At 37.9% G+C, this 21654-nt stretch overlaps 2 protein-coding genes across 3 annotated transcripts in view; one reads left to right on the forward strand and one right to left on the reverse strand.

Moving 5' to 3' along the window:
- Positions 1-10245: 10245 nt before the first annotated feature.
- SPCS3 (signal peptidase complex subunit 3) lies at positions 10246-17907 on the reverse strand. Its single transcript, XM_072928366.1, has 5 exons — positions 17656-17907; positions 15200-15275; positions 12630-12704; positions 11095-11210; positions 10246-10693 (listed from the first exon to the last, which is right to left on the reverse strand). Exons 1-5 carry the CDS (start codon positions 17796-17798, stop codon positions 10561-10563), a joined length of 543 nt encoding a protein of 180 aa, XP_072784467.1. The 5' UTR covers positions 17799-17907; the 3' UTR covers positions 10246-10560.
- ASB5 (ankyrin repeat and SOCS box containing 5) overlaps positions 17589-21654 on the forward strand; it is a 41004-nt gene continuing 36938 nt past the window's right edge. The window contains exon 1 of one of the 2 annotated variants that reach the window (XM_041715819.2): positions 17589-17730. The gene's annotated coding sequence lies outside the window, so the exon portion shown is untranslated. The remainder of the gene's footprint in view (positions 17731-21654) is intronic. The other variant, XM_072928365.1, reaches the window with a different exon arrangement.

The following is a 21654-nucleotide window of genomic DNA, read 5'->3' on the forward strand; positions in this document are numbered from 1 at the left end:
AAGGAGAACAGAAGAGGCCAACAACTTTCCAGTTGCCCGTTCACGAAGGAGCACTATGACACAAACTCTGACTAAACAGACACTGCAATTTCTGCTTCACCATAATTACCAAGGCCTTCAAGCACAACCACATAGCAACATTTCTCTCCTGTCAAGATTATAAATATATGGTTTTTAGGAAACAGCCTTCTGATGTTACTATCTAACTTCTCATTTGCTGCACTTTTACCCATGAAAAGTGGCTCAAAAACCTGTTTTCTCTCGATGTTAAAAACCTGGTTGTACAGTTTAATGAAAGTCCCTCTCTGCCATGTGTTACATTGCCATCTAGTGACACAATGTAAGGGTGTTTTCTGCTGATAGACCAAATCACTTTTCCCTAACAAAATTTCACTCGATGTATTAGCTTAGGTTTAATAAAAGATTATTCAAATCATTAATATAGTTTAATAGGAAAAGAAATTTTATTATTTGATTGTTTTTAAAATATTTCTCACTGTCTGTTTGACTTTCATAATTAGCTCTTCAGCAGTCTTGTTGGAACCTTTTAATATCGTTAATGGAAAAGACCTTTATATTAGTAGGAAGTGGAAGTATTTTCTCTTTGAAAACGAGATCACACAGGACTATTTGCATGGATGCAGACCTTGCTGTTGGTGCTCTGTCTAATTATATTATTAATTTTGCTGGTTTTATATTTAAAATTGAACCTTCTCCTGGCACACATCTTACACACCATCACCTTATCAATACCAGGTACTTTCAAAACAATAAATGTAAGAAACAACAGCTTAAATTAAGATATGTTTAAGCCAGAAATTAATGGGATTGTGCTGAAGATAAAAAACATATACTTGTTGTTGGGTCACAGCCTTCTCTCAAGCAGAGGGTCATATAAACCAGGGTGTCACAGCCTCACTTCACTGTGACACTGCAAGTCTCCTTGAATAGGCACAAGATGCTCCAGCACCATCTTGCTAAAGTTGTAAATGCTCTAGAGGGACACAGTCAAAGCCCAAACTGACAACAGCCTTGGCAGAGTCCTTCCCTTCAGTTTACAAGCCCTGTGGTGTGCATCCCAGCCCTGGGGAGCTTGCACTGCACTACTTCTGGCTACTCTCATGACAGCTAAAAATCCAAATGAGGACATTTCCAGAGAGCCTATCATATTTTGCACTAAGAATTCCTTGACAGGCTTTAACCTTGCCTGTCTGTCAGTGTAATATACAAAAAATCTTCAAAACTGTTCCAAACAGTTTTAAAAATATTGCTACTCTCCAGAAGTTATTTCGTGCCTGACAGCAAGTTGGGTTGCCCCGAGTTATTTTTAGGCTTTGGACTTAGCCACTGAAGGCAACCATTTCATTGAACTTCCTGCAATTCAGAACAGAATGAATGAGGTCCAAATCAGAAGAGTGGAAAACCCAGCCTCTGGCAAAAAAGTGATGCTGGTCAGCCCAGGCTGCTAAGTTGAGTGATGAGACTGATGAACAATCAGTCTGGACTAAGTCCAGACTCACTGATTCTCTTGGCATGAATGAAGGAGCAGTTGTCATTCATTCACAGAAAACTGTTGGTTCACTGTCTCTTCAAAGTTACTAGGCCCCAACCCTTAAGTCAGGCCATTAAAGGTGGAAGAAGTGTGTGAAATTTTCTTCCAAGTCTTCTACTTTTACACTAAGGAATCCTCTTTCATATCTTACCTGACACTTTCAAAGTGGTTTATGAACACTACTGATTCCTATTTACAGCCAATATCATCTTTGTCTTTCCCTTTTAAATTGGATCAAAAATACTTGCCCAGTGCTTGTGCATAAGGGAAAAACCCACAACATTCTGGAACAGGTACAAACCCATAAGGTCCCCGATAAATGTAGTAGTACTCCTTTCTTTCTCATACATAGAGAATGCAATATTTTCTTACAGCAATTATTTTGGTCCTTTTTACTTCTAGTGCATAAAGTTGGTAGGGAGAGGATAAAAATAGTTGGATGTTTCTACTGTAGTGGGAGCTGCAGAAGCAGCAATTCTCATTTCATGCTCAAGCTTTCTGTTGTTTTAACCACGGCTGCTTTGAGATCCCTGTTGCTACAGCACTAGCAACTGACTTGTATCTTTTCTCCTCGGGAAGCAGCTGTTCCCACTTAGCAGGGGTAGATGCTCAGAATACAGACATTTACCTTGAAGAACGGGGTCACTGCGGTTATCTGTATAGAAATACCACGCCACTTCAAAGGACAGCTATTCCTGCTCCACTGCCCAAATATTTACAAAAATAGTTTTGTTTTTATTCAAAACATATAACAGGTAATAAATGCACTAAAAAAAATTGCCTTAAACATATTCACTACAACAGTGTAGCTTCAGAAAGAAGATGATGTTGCCCAGACTTTTCATTCCCTACAGCAATCTCTACTCATACTATTCATAGTTGGAAAAGTTGATTTACATTTGCAATGAATTAGGTTTCAAAAAGCTTGTGAGACAACCAAACATCACTCCCTAGATAGTTTAAAACTCTTCTGCATGTGTCATCTGCAGCTTCTTGTTTGGTCCATAAAAGATCTGTAGAGGACCCAAGAATAACATCCCAGAGTCCCAGGTCTGTCACAGACTTTAACTGTAAAGATTTTTTCATTTGCAACAGATGATGGCAAATCCCATCCCAGGGATGGGATTCCCAGGGATAAACTAAACAGCACTCTCTTAAATGTCACCAGACACTTCCTGCCTAGAGAACACAAATGCAAGGATGTCACTTGCGTACACATGTACATAATTGACTCATCTTTCTTTACTGTATTATATATGACATTCACAAGTATGAATACTTAAATATTAAAAAAAAAAGATTATGTTACATTAAGATCACCACTGTCTAAATCCAAACACTCTGAAAATTCCTTTAAATTAAAATCTCTCAATTCTAATAGGTAAAAACCTGTATAACGTAAACTTAAAATCCAAATATCTTATATATCCTACTCTGAAAATGAACATTTCTCATGCTTCATTCTTGTAAAGCGAATGCCTGACATCTGCTGGTAAATATACAAACTGCATATTGTTGAATTAAACTATCTTTGGTTTTTAGACTAAGGAAGATGTTTTAGAATATGTAATTTATTCAAAGAAAACATTAAAATTATTACGATCATTACATAATGAGGTTTCAAAACAGAACTGCATCAATATTGCTTTTACTTGTTAGACTCGAGATAGGTTCTTAGATTTTCCTACAAAATTTCCCTGCAGGAATGATCAAATCCAGTCTTCAAAAAATCAACAGGAAAATCACTCATTTTTCCTCAACATGATATTTGTTTACATTCTTTTTACTATACTAAATTAGCAAGAGCAATTTTAGTGCTATTACACTGCCATTTTGTTTAGATTGAACATTATTCAAAAAGCTGTTTCTACACTATTCTGTAATACTTCAGTCATGCTACCAAAAAGATAACTGATGGGTAAAACAACTGGAATGCCTATTAAAATTCTGACTTATAAAAGTCCAGTCAGTGGCAAAGGATAAAAAATATTTTTCCAAAGACTTTTCAAGAGCCAGGAAAGATATGGGAGAAAATAAAGGATATTCCTCTAGAAAAAGAAGCAGAGAGCACTGCCCCATAATTGATCAAATGAAGGCTTTCAATTTTTCACCCTCTCATGTATTGCACAGTTCTTTTTCTAAAATCTGAGGAATTTTTAGTATGGATAATTAGAACTCAATTTTTATGATTTTTATTATGTACATTTGTAACAGAATGTCTTGCTGAAACACAATTCAGAAACAAATTTTGTGCATAATGGGCCAGCATATTAGAATTAAAATAATCTTGCTGGATCACACGTAGAAATAAGGAAGGAAAGAATATACCCAGGAAAATGAGAAACTAAAATGTTGTATAAATTGTTTAATATGGAATAATATGAAAGTGGTAAAAAAACTAAAGTATTTTTTAACAAAATTTAAAAGGGGAAAAAACTTCCAAAGTTAACAACAGACCTTTTCTCAAACCCTACATGGATATCAAAGAGCATAACTCCTCCTTCAGCCAGAGAAACTGATCCTTCAGTCCAAACAAAAATAAAACTTTGTTTGACAAGGATATCTTTTGTCAAGTAAAAGCTATTGCCTTCATTCACTTCTGGCTTTTCATTTTCCCTCTGTACCAACAAAAACAAGCAAGTATAATTAAAACCAGGTACAGTTGCTCTTGAATCCCTATATCATAATGTGCATTTCTGGTGTTGAGCAACATAAACATTATACTACCAAAAAGAGAGCATAAAAGAATTACCACAAATTTAATGGCAAATGTACATCAGTTTTCTGAAAGAAATCCATCTGCAATTCTCTTTGACAGAAGGTAAACAATAAATTAAAAAAAAAAAAAGAGAGAGTTAAAAAAAAAGACAAAAATTAATTGAAACCCAAGCCATCAAAAAACTTCACTTTGGATCTAGGAAATCAAGTAATTGACACCTCATATAGCTCCCTGGGGAAAGGGTTAAATTGATGCTGCACCCTGTAGATGTGGCCAGATAAATCTCAGTGTTTGATGTTGCTTCCTCTGAAATACAAGCAGCACTGAAATAAAAATTGCAGAAGTTCCCTGGTGCTGTCCAGTTCTTGAAGGATTACACTGAACAACAGATACACACATATAGCATACATAATTATTGGATCTCCCTGAAAGGATAACAGCTTATGTATGTACACTTATAACAATTATGTAAAGTACAAATGGAAGTTCCCCATTCTTTGTTTAATACTAAAAATTATGAATTTCAGAGTAGTGGGAAATTCTCATCCTGGGATCAGGAAAGCATTAAAAGAGGCATCACTACCAAACCGATGATATCACTATTATGCCAAGTATCCAGAAAAAAAGAAACAAACAAACCCAGACATCTCTTATCAGAAGATGCCCACTGGCTTTGATGAATATTGATGGATTCCTACACAGGTTTTCTCACTTTGAGGAGTGGCCTACTGTCCATGCTGAAGATGTCAGCATCTGCTTTACAAATTTCTGATTAATAACTTATTAAAGTGAGGGACAGGGAAAAAAGATAGTCATCTAGTCAAAGGCTCTACCTATACCTTATTAAGTCAAAAAAAGTTTTATCAAATTTGAAAAAACAAAACCTAAGGAGATACTCCTTTTTAGGAGAGATACTTGGCAACACTGAGAGGTGACAACTAGGCAATGTTCACTGCTCATGTGGATCAAAGCCTGTGAAATGAGACAGTCCTTACAGTGAGCTCAGATAATATATCTGATGAAATATCTAACATTTAAGTTATTTCATTACAGCATTAAACCATACAAAACATTTTACTTTTTAAACTTAAAACTTGAAAATAGAATAAAACCCTAAAAAATAGTTGCTAAAAAGAAGAATGTTAATGTTAGTTGTTGCCTCATGTGCAGTTAGAATGCAGGCACCAGTGCCCTTCTCTCTTTCTTTCTAATTCCTAAAGCAAAATGCAAATGAACAAGTAATATTTAATGAGTGATGGGGACTAGAAAGGCAGGGAAAAAAAAGAAATCCTTGCCTGGTCTTTCTTTCAGAACTAAAAGAAAAAAAGAAAGAAAACACAAAGAAATTAACCGTTTAGAAATAAAAGTAAAAAAAAAAAAAAAAAACACCAAAAAAACAACCAACCAAAAAAAAAGAAACACCACCAAACAACAAACTGCAAATCCCAGAAAGACTTCAGCAGCAACAATCCCATCACTGTTACTTCCAAATAATAGTTAGGCTAATTTTATCCCAATCTTCAGTTTCTATGTCACACGTCTGTCTGCCTCTCATAACTGCATCTAATACCAATCATTCTTAAGCATAAATATTTTTACCCTTCAACTCAGGAATTATTGTTTGATTTATTTTCTTTGCCCACTTCACAGCTTCTACCACTACACTTTGAAACCTCATCTGCATATCAAATTCCAACAAATTCCCTTCAGCATGAGCACACAGGACCATAGCGGTCTCTTGAAAAACAAAAGCAAACCCTGATAAAGGAAGAAACACTGATAAAGGAGGCAGATTAAATGAATAGCACTGTACCTACTGCAACAGAGAAGCAAAACTCCACACGTGGCATCCAAATCCTAGCTCTGCCAAAGGACTACCCAACTAAGGGTCCTCAATTATCCCTTGTTGTTACCAACCACCTGTGCAGCCAGCTGGGGGAACCTGTGGTGGTTTTATCACGACACACAGGCAATTAATATCCCAGGGTACTGTTTTGAAGACTGTCGGCTTTCAAAAGCTCTTCCAGTATGGCTTAAGAATGACAGGATCTTTCTGGAACTAAATGTGTATTTTTCCTGTAAAGCACTTGGAAATCACTTGCATTACAACTGCAAAGCATGTGATGACTGCTGTTAACAAAGTTAGTGGTATAATACAAACATGTCTTCCAATTACAGAAATGCTCACTGTCATGGTCATCTAGCACTGGAAATACATGTGTTCTCTAACTTATTTCTGCCGTTTTATTATTTTAAGAGTGCTAGCTATTTTTTCAGAATTTAGGTGAGCACTACTAAGGAGCAAAAGGGAATACAGTAGGGAAGCAGAGGAAAGTTCCAGATGAATTTGTCCATGATTAACCCCCAGTTGTTCTTTTTCCACTTTATTTTCTAAATTGTTTATTCACAGAGGATTTAGAATTTCATTATTAGATCATCAATGATGGAAAAACACAATTGTCTTGAAGCCTGGAGTAAACAGCAGGAGGGATAGTAAGGGAGGAGGGAAGGGTGAGAGGAGGCAAAGAGGAGAGGGTAGAGAGAGATGGAGAGAAAAATCCTGACCATGCAGATAATTAGAGGGATGGCTGAGAGAATTGGACTGTTCAGCTTGGAGAAGAGAAGGCTCCAGGGACCTCTAATTGAGGCCTTCCAGCACTTGAAGGGGCACTAAAGAAAGATGGGCATTAACACTTTAGCAGGGCTTTTTGAGATGGGAAAGGGATAATGGTTTTAAACTGAAGAAGGGTGGGTTTATCTTGGATATAAGGAAGAAGTTTTTTACAATGAGGGTGGTGAAGCACTGAGCATGCTGACCAGAGGTGTTAAATGTCCTATTCCAGGAAACACTCAAGGTCAGGCTGGTTGGAACTCTGGACAGTATGATGAGGTTGAAGATGTCCCTGCTCACTGTAAAGGGGTTGGACTAGACGGCCTTTAAATGTCCTTTCCAACCAAGCTGTTCTATGACCATTGTTATTACTGAATAATAATAATAACTTGTTTCCATCTGTGCCTCATCTTTGGCCCATTATCTTCAGTAACATGCCAGTTTGAGAAAATGGTCTGAGGGAAGTGTTGGGGGGCACCAGAAAATGACCCAGAAATGATTTGGCTTGTTCAAGCTAAGTTTTGGGGGTTTTTTTGTTTAATAAAAAGATGCCCGATATAACTACTGCAATATGAGAATTTACCCGTATGTGCAGAATGGGACTTTGCAGGTTAAACAATGTCTGTCTGTTGACTTGTTTGAATGAACAGTTTAAAAATATTTTTATAAGTTTTAACTGTTTAAATGAAATAAAAAAATCCAAAATACAGCAGCTAAATAAACCAGAAAAACTTTTCTTGAAGTCTGACCAAGTTGCTCTGTATTTTGACACAAATTTGGAGTAAGACTGCTTCTCGAGTACCTGAATTTTCAGTCTAAATAGCTTTCATTTTGCATAATTGCTCTGCAAAACCTGTCTTCTTGAAGCAATTTTCAGAACAACATTTTTAACAGTTTTGCTGTCTCCAGAACCTCATTTAAAAATTACTTATCTGAAATATATCTTCAGCGTATTCAGTTCAGCCTCTTCCCATGAAGTAAATCACTTGCCAGGGAATACCTTGTTTGTACATATTACTCCATAAACCATCAATATTTAGGCAGCAATGAAGCTAAGAGAACACTCAGCTGTCAGCTATACTAGTACCTGATGAGATGTGTGAGACAAGAGGAAGTAAATGCCATTAGGTTCCACAAAAGCACATTCTTTTTGAAAATGATTTGAGAATTGTCACAACAAAATACAGTAGCCATTTGACTTTTGGAAAGGCTTTTTACTTTTTTTTAATAGACATCAGTTGAGGAATTTGCCTCCTTAAACGCTGAACCAACACCCTGTCTTACTTAGTGGCTCAGGAACAAAAGCCATGCTATTACAGCATCAAGTGCTCATCTGTGCTGGCCTTTTCCTCAGGATAAAAAAAAGGTCTTTAAGAATTTGAACTCTGTGGTAGTTTCTTCTTCATCCCACTAAAATTCTTACCTCAAACATAATTTCTCTTCACAGGGAAAGGCTAGTAAAGCATCAAATATCACACTTGAAAGCTACTGTTTCAACGTCTTGAAATTCTGCTACTGTCTGCTGGGAGGATTATACCATTTTTTAGGACAGAAAGTAGCTTTCTCCCCGATGTTCTTTGACAGTGGATCCTTGTCTGCAGTTAAAGCTTCTCTTTAATAGGCAGACATTATATTCATTGGAAGAGTACAGCCAAAGGAATGCAGGGAAGTGGCTCAATGCCAAGCCACAAGAAATGCTTCAGTAAACAATTCAAGAATATAATTTATGAAAAAACCAACCACTTATTCGGCAATTACTAAAACAAATCCACAACTTTGCCCAATTATCTCTAAAAATATTTTGGTTTCCTTCTCTCTGACAGTTTTAAGTTCTACGTAACAGTTTTTAGAGCCATATATAGAATTTTTATGAAAGCACAGCAAAAATAGTACATGTTTCAATGTGCTGATTATACTGCACTGTGGAAAACAGCAAAGAGAACTGAAATTCATGCAAATATACTGGATACAAATGACAAATGCTCCGACAACATTCATGTAAAAAAAAAATTAGTTTTTGCACTTAAAATTTTGTTTGTACAGACAAAGCACCTTTTGGGAATTATTTTCAAGACCTTTTTGATTAATACACCAACACGAACAATGTATTAAATAGTCACTTAGGAATAATCTACAAATATTAAAGATCCCTTTTTAAAAGCAAGTTAGTTCCCTCAAAATCAATCAGGGAACTAGGTGAAGTCAAAACAAAAAGGAATTCTCTGCTCCTATCTTCTGCCTGTTTACTTTTGTAAGGGTTTTCATAATGCAGTTCTCACCATTTTTCCTATTACCTTTTTTCTGATTTACAGTATTAAACCCTGAGTTTTAGTTTCCTCTTTTCCCAAGTCCCCAGTACATCCAGACCACTCCCTGTCTGGCAATGAATTCCCTTGTCATGCTTTGTTTGAAGAGACACATGTAAATTAGGGACTGTGCCAGGAAGGCAATAGCAGCACGTGCTCCTGGGTATCTCCTGGATGGCCTGAATGCACAATCACTACAAACCATCCTATTGCCACGAGGTGATCCTGGTACCCTGCTCCTTCCCTCCTCCCAACCCCAACAGCATTCCCAGCTGTAGCTGAGGGAAGGAGCACACACAGGGGGATGTGCAGCCACAGAGAGGCCGCTTTTTCCACAGAGGTGCTGCCTGAAGCTGCTGCATGCTGCTTGCTACCTTTCCTGGATCATGAATTCAGCAAGCCTTGCATGTAGACTCACTGACACTCAAGTTGGTAAATCTGCCTCAATTACTCTATCTATCTTACCACGGGGAAATCCTCTGTTATGGGAAGGTCTACACACACTGTTTAGGGAACATCTATCCTATTCCTTGCTGTGGAAGGTCCCCTCTGGTATCAGTTGTCTCAGCCCCTTCGAACAAGAACGTTCATTCTTCCTGATGAACAGATCCCAATAAAAAAACAGAGATTCCATTTCAGAAGGCCTTTCTTTACCTAAAGCTTTTACTTTTCTTACTGACTTAACCTTATGTCTTATGCTTAAAAAATAAGACTCATACTGATTAGATTTCTTTTTATTCTTCCAGTTTGCTGCATTGCAAGCAGTTATTAAAATGATTTGTAAGACAGAACTGAATGTGGGCTACATCAGTGGCACTCAAGATTTGAGGCTGACTGACAGATAATGAACTATCAGTTTTCCAAGTAGCTGCTGGCAGTCCTAGAAAGGACCAAGCTTAGCCTACTGTAACATACTGCACATGGATTAAAAAAAATGCCCTAAAATGGAACAGCTGTTTCCTTCACACTTCCAGAAACCAACTCCAGAAGGTATATTTGAGTTCTACACAAAATAAATGTCACAGTACTTAGAAAGTCCAAACACAGGAAGACTATCTTCTGGTTTAAAAATATTTATTTAAAAGAAAAGGAGATCTATACTTAAATGGCCAGGAAAAAAAATCCTCAGTTTCTCCCTCAAAACCATTACTCTGCAATTTACCTTTCCCTCAAGTTTCAGCTTCAATGTTTTACTTAAAAAAAAAAACCAAAAAAACCCCTGAATTTTCATTTCCTTTTCCTGTGCTACTATCCTGAGGAAATTAAGTTCCATTCAGTGAAAAGTTGCACGGGATGCAAGAAGAAACTGCCATAAAATGTATCCACAATATACAAGTATAAAAATATTTTGCTTATGATTCAGCATTATAATTTAATAACTTTTTGTTGTTTCATAGTTATCTGGGAAAGGTACAGACACATGTCCTGATCCTGTTACAAGAGGTAGAATGCCAGCATTTGGTACAACATTCCAGGAGAGAGTCAAGGTGATATTCCTGTTTCCCCTGCAAAAGCAACAAAGACTATCAGCACAAATACGCAAGCGATTTAATTAACAGTTACTAGTATTAAATACATTAGGTTACAGATTGTTTATCTGGTCCAGAAACAAAAAGCTGTTTAATTTTAGGTAGTTACTGCCTACGTTTTGTTTACTTGACTCCTTTGGAGTTGAGTGCATCAAAGAACCAATTTTACACAGGCTGAAGGCAGAAACCCAGAGACATGTTGCTCATAATAGCAGTGCAACTTCCAGTCTACAGAATACATATATCTTATCCCAAGGCCATCTTCTAACAGAGTATCTGACAGAACACCTTACCACACCAATGAACGTATTAAATGCAAAGAATGTAAGTAAATCAAGATACCATAAATACCAGTAATGAAACAAATATTTACTTACTTGAGACCATTTCCATCATCAAAGAAAAAGTACTTTGACTTCATGTCTTTTAAGGACAGCCTTGGGTTATCTCCTCTCAACATGATCTTGTCCCAGAGGACCACCTGATTTAGGGCCTAAAATCACAATTGTAATTAAGTCAGCAAGGTACCTTACCAGATCACATTCAGACACTGGGCCTTCATTGCACTATTCATCTAAAACCCCTGAAGTACATGCTTGCAATACATACCTAATTTAACAAAATAATGCTTCATAATGGGGTAATGTAACACTACTACAAAGTGAACTGTGGCACAGAATAAATGGAAACAACAAGGAACACCTTAAAACACAAGAAAGACATTTAAAAACAAAAAGTCATATGCTTTAGAAGAATTACAAAGCATAAAGGTGTTTCCTTTTGAACTGCAAAGGTAGTAGTAGTTTTAAAGCAGTATTTAGACTTTGTGTCAAATAAACTGAGTTATCATGACTCTGCTTACGTCCTTACCATTTTTCCAACTTTAGTGGAAATCTCTACTTGAATTGCAAGCATAACCCCCCAAAAAATTAACAGTTGAAAGAGTGAGATCCCAAGTTCTTACGTTACTGGAATTTACACTTTAAAGCGTAAAGTTCTTTTAAGTAGATGCTAAACAGTCTTAGCAATTTATAGAACAATTTAGAAAAATACTGCTCAGTATTTGTAAGAAGTGTTGATTTATGTGGAAGAAAAATCTAAAATATGGAACAATACAATAAAAACACTGCAACTCTAAAAACTATTCTAGTGCAAACACAATATCCACCATCTTGTTTAATATAACTAAAGTACTTAAAAAGAAAGCAAGTTAAAAAAGAAAGACCAGTTTTGTACAGCAAGTTAAGAAAACCCCAAAGCTTTCACCATATCCTTGCAATGTGACCACAGAAGCTTTAACTAGAATTCAGTGGTACCATGGCAGCATGGTGTTGCATTAATTTTTTTAAAGGCTGTTCCATATAGCTTTTATCAGATCAGTAAAAAGGTTTTTCAGCTATCCCAAAGGGAAGGTTCAGTAGCAACCAATTTAAAGGAGCAAGGCAACTTATTTGAGAAGTATGACAAGGTAATGTAAATGAATTATGGGGCTACAGTAACTGGTAGGGTCAACTGTGATCTATGAACAAAACACACACCACATCAGGCCAGCCCAGAAGCCACTCTCTGTTTCTAACAGCAGTCAACTACAGAAATTTAGAAAAAAAAGGAAAATGGATAGAAAAGGTGAAAAAACTCATTTACAGTATACTATTGTAAGTATACTGGAACACAAAGCATGTTATTTTTCTCCCACTTATATCGGGCATATATCAAGTTAGGTTTTATGCAGGTGAACTTCCCAGCCTACAGTTTAACTGTCAAGAAAACAATCATGAAGGCCAGTAAAACCAGCACAGGCTAGTAGGAAATGCTGGTGGCCTTAACTCTTCTCAGCAGAACTACAGAATGTTTAAAAATAGCCGCAGTACTAAAAATGGGTAATTGCTTCAAACCTCTTTTTAATACTTACATTGTTTTTCGTTGAATATTCTGCAGACAAATATAGAAACAATTGTTTAACATTCCAATCAAATATACTCTGCAGATGTATGAAAGTTAAGAAAAATACCATACTGTACTTATATAACCTTGTTTTATTTTTACTAGATCTAAGCGGTCTACAATCATTACAGTGAGCTCTTACCTTTTGACATACCTCATCTTACTCATAAATCAGAGCACTGCCAGCAGCTTGAACACATATTTTAATCATAATAAAGTGAAAAATTTTCTGGTAGGTATTTATTTTTACTATTTATGAAATCTAGCAGCTATTTCTCCTCCAATAATTTAAGAGTTCTTTGTTTGACACTGTAAACTAGCAACCAGAATTCTCTGCTAGACAATCTATAATAAAACCTTTAACAAAAAAATCTGAACAGAATTTTTCCCTAAGTATCCTCAAGGCAATTTTTCATACTGTAAGAGAACCTTTGTATCCAAATGCAATAATTTTAAACAATATATAAATACAAAATTGGTAAAGTGTAGGAAATTCAAAGAGCCTATATGGGAAGTATTCCATATTGGAAGGGACTCAAAAAATTAGCAAATTTGATTCCCTGCTGAAAACAACAAAAGCTGATTAGACTTGAACAAAACTCTGCTCAAATTTTTGATCAACAGTAAAGAACTGGTGACTGCCATTTGAGACAGTATAATAATGCTGGGATTCTAAACAGTTGTCTGTTTATTTAACAGTAACGTGTGACTGCTAAGGAAAAGACTTTTTAATTCTATTCTCACAATAGAGATTAGCTGTAATCTTTTATTTCCTAGTCCTCTTTTGTATTCTATTTGGCATTATCTCAAAGAATAATTCCCTAACCAGCCTCAAAATCAATTTTTTCTTCTTCCACTCATCCCAAGACAAATATATTTTTAAGCTACTAATTCCAAGAGCAAGAAAGGAACAACGTAAATATTTAACTGCTGTCACTGCAAGAATAGGTAGAAAAATTTTACTTGAACATTTTTTGTCATCTGGGTCAAAATATCAAACAAGATTCTGAAGCTCTCCTTAATAGGATTTCTTACCACTTGCAAAAGTTAGCAATTAATTAAAGAAACTTAAAGGAGTTTGTGAAAACTGTATGCTTCCCTTTCCTTTGCCTAGTTTCTTTTTCTATCATTTTACTTAACTTCTCCTAGGACTAAAAACTTCTTTCTGGTAGTCAGGACAGTCCACATACCTGTATGACTTCACAAATTTTGAACATAAAACCCTACCAGACTTTTGCAGCTCTAAATATTGCACGCTTTATTTATAAAAGGCATGAGAGATTGTCGGAATCATTAAAAAAACAAACAAAACCAAAAAAAGGCTGTTACTAGTACAAGTCATTCAAATGTGGAATCTTTATGCCCACATATTGCAGACTAATCCTTGTGTAAGAACATTTCTTTTAGAGGTCCTGTCCTGCCTTGCTCTGCTTCTCTCTATATATAATGTGTACAAGTCTATGCATCTACTTTATAATTTCAGTCTCCGATTTTAATATGTATAAGCATTTCAGAAGTAAAACTCAGACTTAAGAGCTTACTTCTCCTGCTGCCAGTTGATTAAAAAAAATCCTCTTATTCCCATGCAGACAGACTTGCAAAAATCTGATTAGCTGTTTATCTAACATTTGTATCAAGAGTCGTATTTTGTGTGGTCTGCTCACACAACACAGTTCTTCAAAAGAGTGAAACCAAGACACAGAAGTGATCAGTGTCTTGCCTAACAGTGATAAAAACCAGCCGACAGGGAAAAATCCCAGGATTCTCAGACCAGCTGCAAAACATGGTTTAGTGTAATCATCTGAACATGCCACCTATTATTTGGTATTGACTTCTGCAGAAAAACTCTTTCAAGAGCCCAAATCCAGACTAGCAGGGAAGCAAAGAAATACAAAAGAAAAAATGCAAAACTGCAACAGCAACTGAGAAAGGCGCCAGGAACCAATGTGATTCATCTTTTGTATGCTTCCCAAAGAATTTCATACTAGTCAATACTAAAGGTTAGAGTGTTTAACATCTAAGCAAATAAAGGATTACAATGCTTTTTTTATTTTTAGAAACTGACAGGTACTTCTATGCAACTCTTATATAGTCAGGACTCTGAAAGCCTCACAAGAAAGTGAGTCTGAAAGGTGCAGTTCCTTAGATTAGGTATGACATTCAAAACAGAATGCTATATAAACCCTACCATTAATTCACTCCTCAAACCACTGACACAAACTTTGCTTAGAAGTAGTAATGTCTAGATGTTAAACTGCACTCCTCATTATTAGATACAGTGCACTTCACAATAGAGACTGATTTTAAAAACGGGCATTAAACAACTTGTAATCTACTAGAGTCCAAACAGCTGGGTTAAGTTCTATTTCACTGCCATAGCTATGCAAAATACTATTTTTAGCTGCTTTAAATTTTTATTTTAAGACAAATAGCTAGTTTTCCCCAAGTCCTGAATATCTGAAGACTATAAAGTAACAAAAATAGCATCAAAGTGTTCTTATACCAAAACGTTTGCAAACCATTTTTTCCATTAAGGATATCCGCCGTAATATCAAATGTGACGAATCCCAGATCACTTCTTTCTCTAGGTCCAGTGAAATCTTCTACATTTTTTCTAAGAGAAAACAAAACACAACACATTATTTGTGTTTTCATTATTTGTATCTTACACACTACATAAATTATGGTTCTTATTACATATTTTCCTTATTTGCTTTATATACTTCTGGCTAAAACATAATCAACATTACAAACTAATACCTACCTTCCAGAAATTACGGTGCCCCGATTTTAAGTGTCAGGCCTTGCCACCACAATGTCTAAGACATTTAAGTAGCCTATTGACTTTTTCCTGTTAACAAAAATCTGTATCTAAACTGGACTATATTTCATTTTAGTAAAATAAGTTTTAGCATCCCCATATATGTAAAATTGGTTGGGACACCATCAGCATAGCAGTCTGCTGGCAACGATGTTCAATATTATTCCTCAACTGTCCTTGAAAAAACAAAGCCTCTTGTGCTCCAACTATTCCAATGCAACAGTTTACATGCCTAGTTCACACAAATTTCAAGATTTAGTCCTGTGATGTATTTAAATAACAGCATGAAGAAAATAGTTATTTGCCTCTACATTCTGGAAAATTGTATAATTTTAGAAGGCTTTCTTATAAACCTACATTTGGAACAGTATCTCGCGTTGCCACACTAAACCACAACAGAAAGAGCAACTGGAAAATAACAGACATACAGCAGACATTTCCATATGTATTCATAAAGCTTATCAATTTACCAAAGTTACTATCTACAAAGAGGAATACCATAAGCAATTAGCTTGGCCATCAATTATGAACCTTAACAGCTCATTGAACAAATTTTTTAATGAACTATGAATTTCATAGTTATATTTATTCCATATACTTATTCGGAAATTATTCAATTAAAACATTATTTCATTAAAACCAAGTATAGCAATCTCAAAAAAGAAAAGTTTACAAGTGCAGAAAACACTTTTGGAAATAGTGGTCAAGAAAAACACCACAAAATTTTCACAATTTAAGCTTTGGTATGAATTTCCATCTCTTTGCATAAAGTATTTTATTTTTAAGTAGTAAACCTTAACAAGCACTTGACTTCACCTTTTTACCATTATCAGTCAGAGGGAGTAGCAGGCCTTAAGCTTGGGGTCTCCAGAACTTCTCAGACATTCCAGAGAAGCAGATTAGGTATAGCATCTCCCAATAACACCAGATCTGTGCATCACAGAAGGGACTGGCAATACAGATTTCACCCAAATCAGGCATTAGTATGCTGCCCTGTATATGCTGAGCTCACCATAATACTCAAAGACTTGCTTTTATGCCAAGTTTATGCTTTTGCAATCCTCAGTGTAGCATGAATACACGTTCTGTTTTTTTTTTCGTGTGGTATTGAACCAGTCTGAAAGGTGATGGCACTCCCTTTATTTGCATACATGTCTCCTTTCAAGTCCTGCTATTAGGCATCCACTGGTGCCACTTACTTTGGGGTGGTTCCAAAACTCCACAGAATCATCACCAAATCACAGAATGGCCTGGATTGGAAGGGACCTTAAAGATCAAGTTCCAACCTCCATGACATGGTCAGGGACACCTTTCACTAGATCAAGTTGTGCAGAGCTCCATCCAACCTGGCACTAAACACTTCCAAAAGTGTGCTGCTTTAGCTCGCTAATCTGAGCCAAAACTAACCGAACAAAAAAAAAACATGAGCTGAGGTAAAGCAGTTCAGTGCAGTGTCCTACGAGCCAGATTCTCCTGTGGAGCTCTGGTAAAGAACCACGTGGCAGAAACGGGAGCAAAGACCTCCACTCACAGGTGGCTGTAACAGCTGCTCAAATGCTTGTGAAACTACCGCGCTCCACACCACACATGTGGAAGTTCTCTGTGAGGAAGTCTCCTTTCAGAGAAAAAACCCCACCCCGAATCAACACCAAAACTGGGGAAAAAAGGTCCCCCCAGCACAAGTTTGCATCAGCCCATTTTATCTGTGTAGGCAATACGTTTTGATGTGGTATTGCGTCCTACACCTGGAGCATTTCGCAGAGAGGAAGCCATCCCACTTTGCGGCCATAGGACAGAAAGTATGCTAGGTTATCAATGGAGAAACCAAAGAGAACTACTAATTAAAAGGAAAATGTACTACGGCCGCATGGATGTTCATAGGATAAACTCCTCGTTCCCGTATGTCCCTGTCTCCGCACAGCTGCGGGCAGCAGCAGCTCGACTCCGCCGGGAGCGCCGCCCCGGCCCCCGCCCGGCCGCGCCGTCGTGGGGCTCCGGCATTGGCCCGCCCGCAGCGCAGGAGGCCGGGCCCGAGCGCCGCGCGGAGCCCGCCCGCCGCCGGCGGCCCCTCAGCGGCCCCTCAGCCGCCCGGGCCCCGCACCCCGCACCGCCCCAGCGGGCAGCGGCTGCAGCCCGGCCCCGCCATTCCCTCCCCTCTCCCCGCCGCACTCACAGCGTGACCCGGGAGACGGCGATGCGGACGGGCACACTGCGCTCCTTGAAGGCGGTGGTGATGAAGCAGCCAAAGGTGAGCGCCGCCATCACGCTCAGCGAGAAGGCGAAGAGCGAGTTGGCCCGGGACAGCACCGTGTTCATCTCCCCGCTGGGCCCGGCCGGGGCTGCGGCCGCTGCTCGGGCGGGGCGGGCGCGGCAGGAAGCGGGCGGGGGGGGCGCGCGCGCGACCGCCGCGAGGGGCGTGGCCTCGGTCCGTGTGGGCGGGCTCGCGCGAGGCCACGCCCCCTCCCCGCCCTTCCCTGTTCCGCCAGACGCGGGGCGGGGCTGGCGCCGGGCGGGTGCGGCGTGGCGGCCGGGCAGGGCGCTGCCTCACCGCGCGCTGGGGATTCGGCATTCTGCTGGATTTTTGCATTCGTATAGTAAACCGCAATTAAGGTTTAGGCGGAGGCTTGTATTTTCACTTGGTGTCTGTGTCTTGATTTCACTGGTGTTATTTGCCGTTTCCTCCCTTGTTTCCCATAGGAGGTTCCTCTTCATTTCCACTTTGGTACACACGTGCTCATTATGTTAACCTCCTTGCCTAGAAATTTTCTTTAACAGCTGGGCTTGTTCCTGGTATCTTTTTCTTTGGTGTGGCGATCTTACACCGTTGGCTCACCCTTTCACCTTACCCCACCAATTTGGTTGTAATTTCAATTTAAATAGGTACCAGCAAAGATCAGTTTATGTAGTGAGGTGATTCCTAACTCCTCCTGGGGCCCCTCTTTGGTGCCCATTCCTGCTTCCCGGTTGTGAAAAATGCATGTTTTATGACTGGCTCTTCACTAATAGTTTATGTATTATGGAGGGTTATTTTGTAATACTGTATTAATCCTTTTTAAGCAGCGTGTTAAATAGAGTTTTATTAATAATAATTAATAATAATTAAATAATGTTAAAATAGAAACTGTGTGATGTGTGATATTTTTTACTAGCTCAAGAAAGGGATAAGATGATCAAGAAAGTCTTTGCACAGAGATGACAACAACAGGAAATCTAAAGTTACTGCCTCCTTATCAGAAAAGGCAAGCATTCTTCTACCTTCTCTCCATCTTTATGGAACCACTAGGATTAAGGGGAAGAAGTTGACACAAACCAGAAAAGTTCTTAATTTGCAAGGAGTTTATGAATCATGTATGAATTTATGAATATGCAACAGGCTATTGCTTTTAAGGGTTATTCCTTTGTTCACAAGGCATGTTTTTGGTAGCTTATTGCCCAGAAACATCCGGACATCCATAATTCTCTGCTTTTTATTGTCTTGTAGTGTCCTAATCCTCATTGTCCAAATTTTTACTACTCTAATTTTATTACTATTTTAATAACTGTTTTATTACTAATAAACTTTTAAAATTTTCAAAAACAAGTGTTTGGCGTTTTTCCACACCGGTCCTGCAGCATTATCCATGTGAGAACCCAGGGGACTGAGAGCTTTTACAATGCTTTGGGGCCGATCTTTTTTGGTGTTCCCAACCGCTGTATTCATCTGCGTTTACTATACCAGGCTCGATTAACAGGGATTTGTCAGAGCTGCCAACAGATGTCAGCAGTGATTCAGTTATGTTTAATTTTCTCTTCCCAGCTCTAAGATTCCAGTGCTGCAAATACTGGGAGTAGGAGCAGGAGCTCAGCTGCAGGAATCTGAAAGGGTGGAAAGCCTCATGGTGACTGAAGGAATAGGGAGGAGAAGATGGGGACTGTCAGGCCATTCTGTGTTCTGTAATGATGGTACTCTTTCCTTTCCTCCCTGTAGCCAAGAGCCAGGTCTATGAGTCAGGGAAGAAAAGTCTTTGCAGATAAAGGTAGGAAATGGAAAAGGAGAAGGATCATAATGAGGTTTTTATTTGCCCCCAGACTGAGTACCTGCAGCACATGTCTGTTTAGCCTGTAGGATGTGATGCTGGGGACATTCCTTTGGGAACCTGTGTTCCACTGTGCAGTTGGTTTCTGTGTGCCTGTGCATTTGCTACGTTGAAATCAGTCACAGACCCAAAGAGGGTAGGCTGTTTTCTAGTTTGCATTTCCTAATTCTTGGCCTTTCTGCTATTTCATAAGAGTTTCAGCAGCACAGAGTTTCTTGTGTAAAGATTTTTGTTGGGTTGTTATTATATTATGCTATTCCAAATATTAATTATTGTCATGTTTATGGTCTGGAACTTGTTACTGAAACCTAGGATTATTTTTACTGAAAAGTGGGTACTTTTCCCCAAAATAGTTGAAGACTTAGAAGCACTAATGGAACTTTTACTGTAAGCTGAGGAACCAAATAATTTCAGAAGTTATGTCTGCTGCTTTCAAAAGGATAGTTCAAATGTGAACACTGTTTTTTCTCATATCTACAAAAAAAAAAAAGGCTTAGTCGCCTTTGTTCTTGCTTTTAGTTCGTGTAGTTGCTATTTAGAGTTTTTCTAAATACTAAACAACTATTTAATAAAAAAATGGTTCTTGGGCAGAACTTACAGTAATTAAGTACTGAAATTTTCAAAGCAGTAGTTAGGCACCAGCAAAAGACCAAAATCAAAAGGCTTTGCCAAATTCATGTGTCTTTAAGACATTAAATAAATATGGCTATTGCTTGTGGAGGTTTGGTTTTATTTTAGTAGAAACCTTAAATGAATGTCACATAAAAGCACAGTAAACAGGGGAAGACAGATGGTATAATTTATTCAGGGGCTGATCTATTACTGTTTCAGAATAAAGAAACATATATCTTTTTAATGACTGAAATCTTGCAAAATCAAAATATGAAAATATCTTGAAATAAGGCAGTTGTGTTAGAAGAAAGGGAGATAATTATTCACAATAGCTGTTTGCTCATAAGTTCTAGATTGTTCTTTGAAAGATATAAAATCTGATATTTCGTGAAGAATAGTGACATAATATTAATGTCAAAAGTCGCTGACAGCTAAATAAGTTGTGTTACTGGGAATTGAGCAAATAGTATAATTATGGAAACAAATTTAAAGGACCTTGGGGAAGCTGAAATGTTTGGGAGACCATTTCCGAGATGCAGTGGAATGGTATTCATTACACCCAAGCAGCATCCTTAAGCCCAGACCAGCAGAGCACAAGGCATGTCAGTGTTCAGTCTGGCTATTACTTCAAGAAATGTCATATTTTTCATTACAAATTCATTGAAAAAAATGCAGAGATAAGATTGGCAGGAGGTCTGAAATGTAGAATTTGCCATCCTTCTCCAGTCCTCACCCTAAAATTATCTGACTTTGAAAGTGAGTTTTTGTGCACTCTTTGATCTATTAAACATGTGTTCTTTTTTTTTATAGTGCCGGCACTTCAACAGGATTGATCCTTGTCAGCAGCTGCTGATTAGTAGTCTTTTGAGAGAGAGTAGCTTGCTTTCTTTGGTTGATGTGTTTCTACTCTAATCTTCAAGTTACCCAGCGATTCCTTTCATCATCTGTAAACAAAATAGCAAGTGTTGACATTGACCATCAGCAGAGATTGCTATGAGTTCTTTGTTTTCCCACTGAAGTCATATTGGTTCTAACATGGAACACACAGATGGAAGCTTTGAGGTGTATGTTGTGACTTTGAAGTGAAAGGGAGGTGTAAACTTCAGCCCAGCACCTTTAGCCTTCTTGGGGCTTAATTTTCCCACTAATTTTTCAGGTGAAAGTTTAGGTGCCTGTGGCATCTTTGGCACCTGGATAGATGAGGACCTGTTTTTTTTTGTTTCTTTTTTTATCTAGGGACATGTATGTACTTCCTGATTTTTTTTACCATGAATTCTTCTATTTGTCCTTTATTAATTGTTGAAAAGTTGATTCTTTAAGACACCGTAGTAGCACACAGCCTCTTAGGCAGCTCTGGGTAGGAAGATAAAGATTAAAATAAATGTGGCCATGATCAGCTGTCTCTTGCAACAGCCGCCTTTCAGTTAACACCTCTTCTAGATGGCTCATTTTTACAGCTGGTGTGGAAAGGCTGTGACTAAGAG

This window comes from Taeniopygia guttata, chromosome 4 (genome assembly GCF_048771995.1).
Source record: "Taeniopygia guttata chromosome 4, bTaeGut7.mat, whole genome shotgun sequence".
In the NCBI taxonomy this organism is placed as follows: domain Eukaryota; kingdom Metazoa; phylum Chordata; class Aves; order Passeriformes; family Estrildidae; genus Taeniopygia; species Taeniopygia guttata.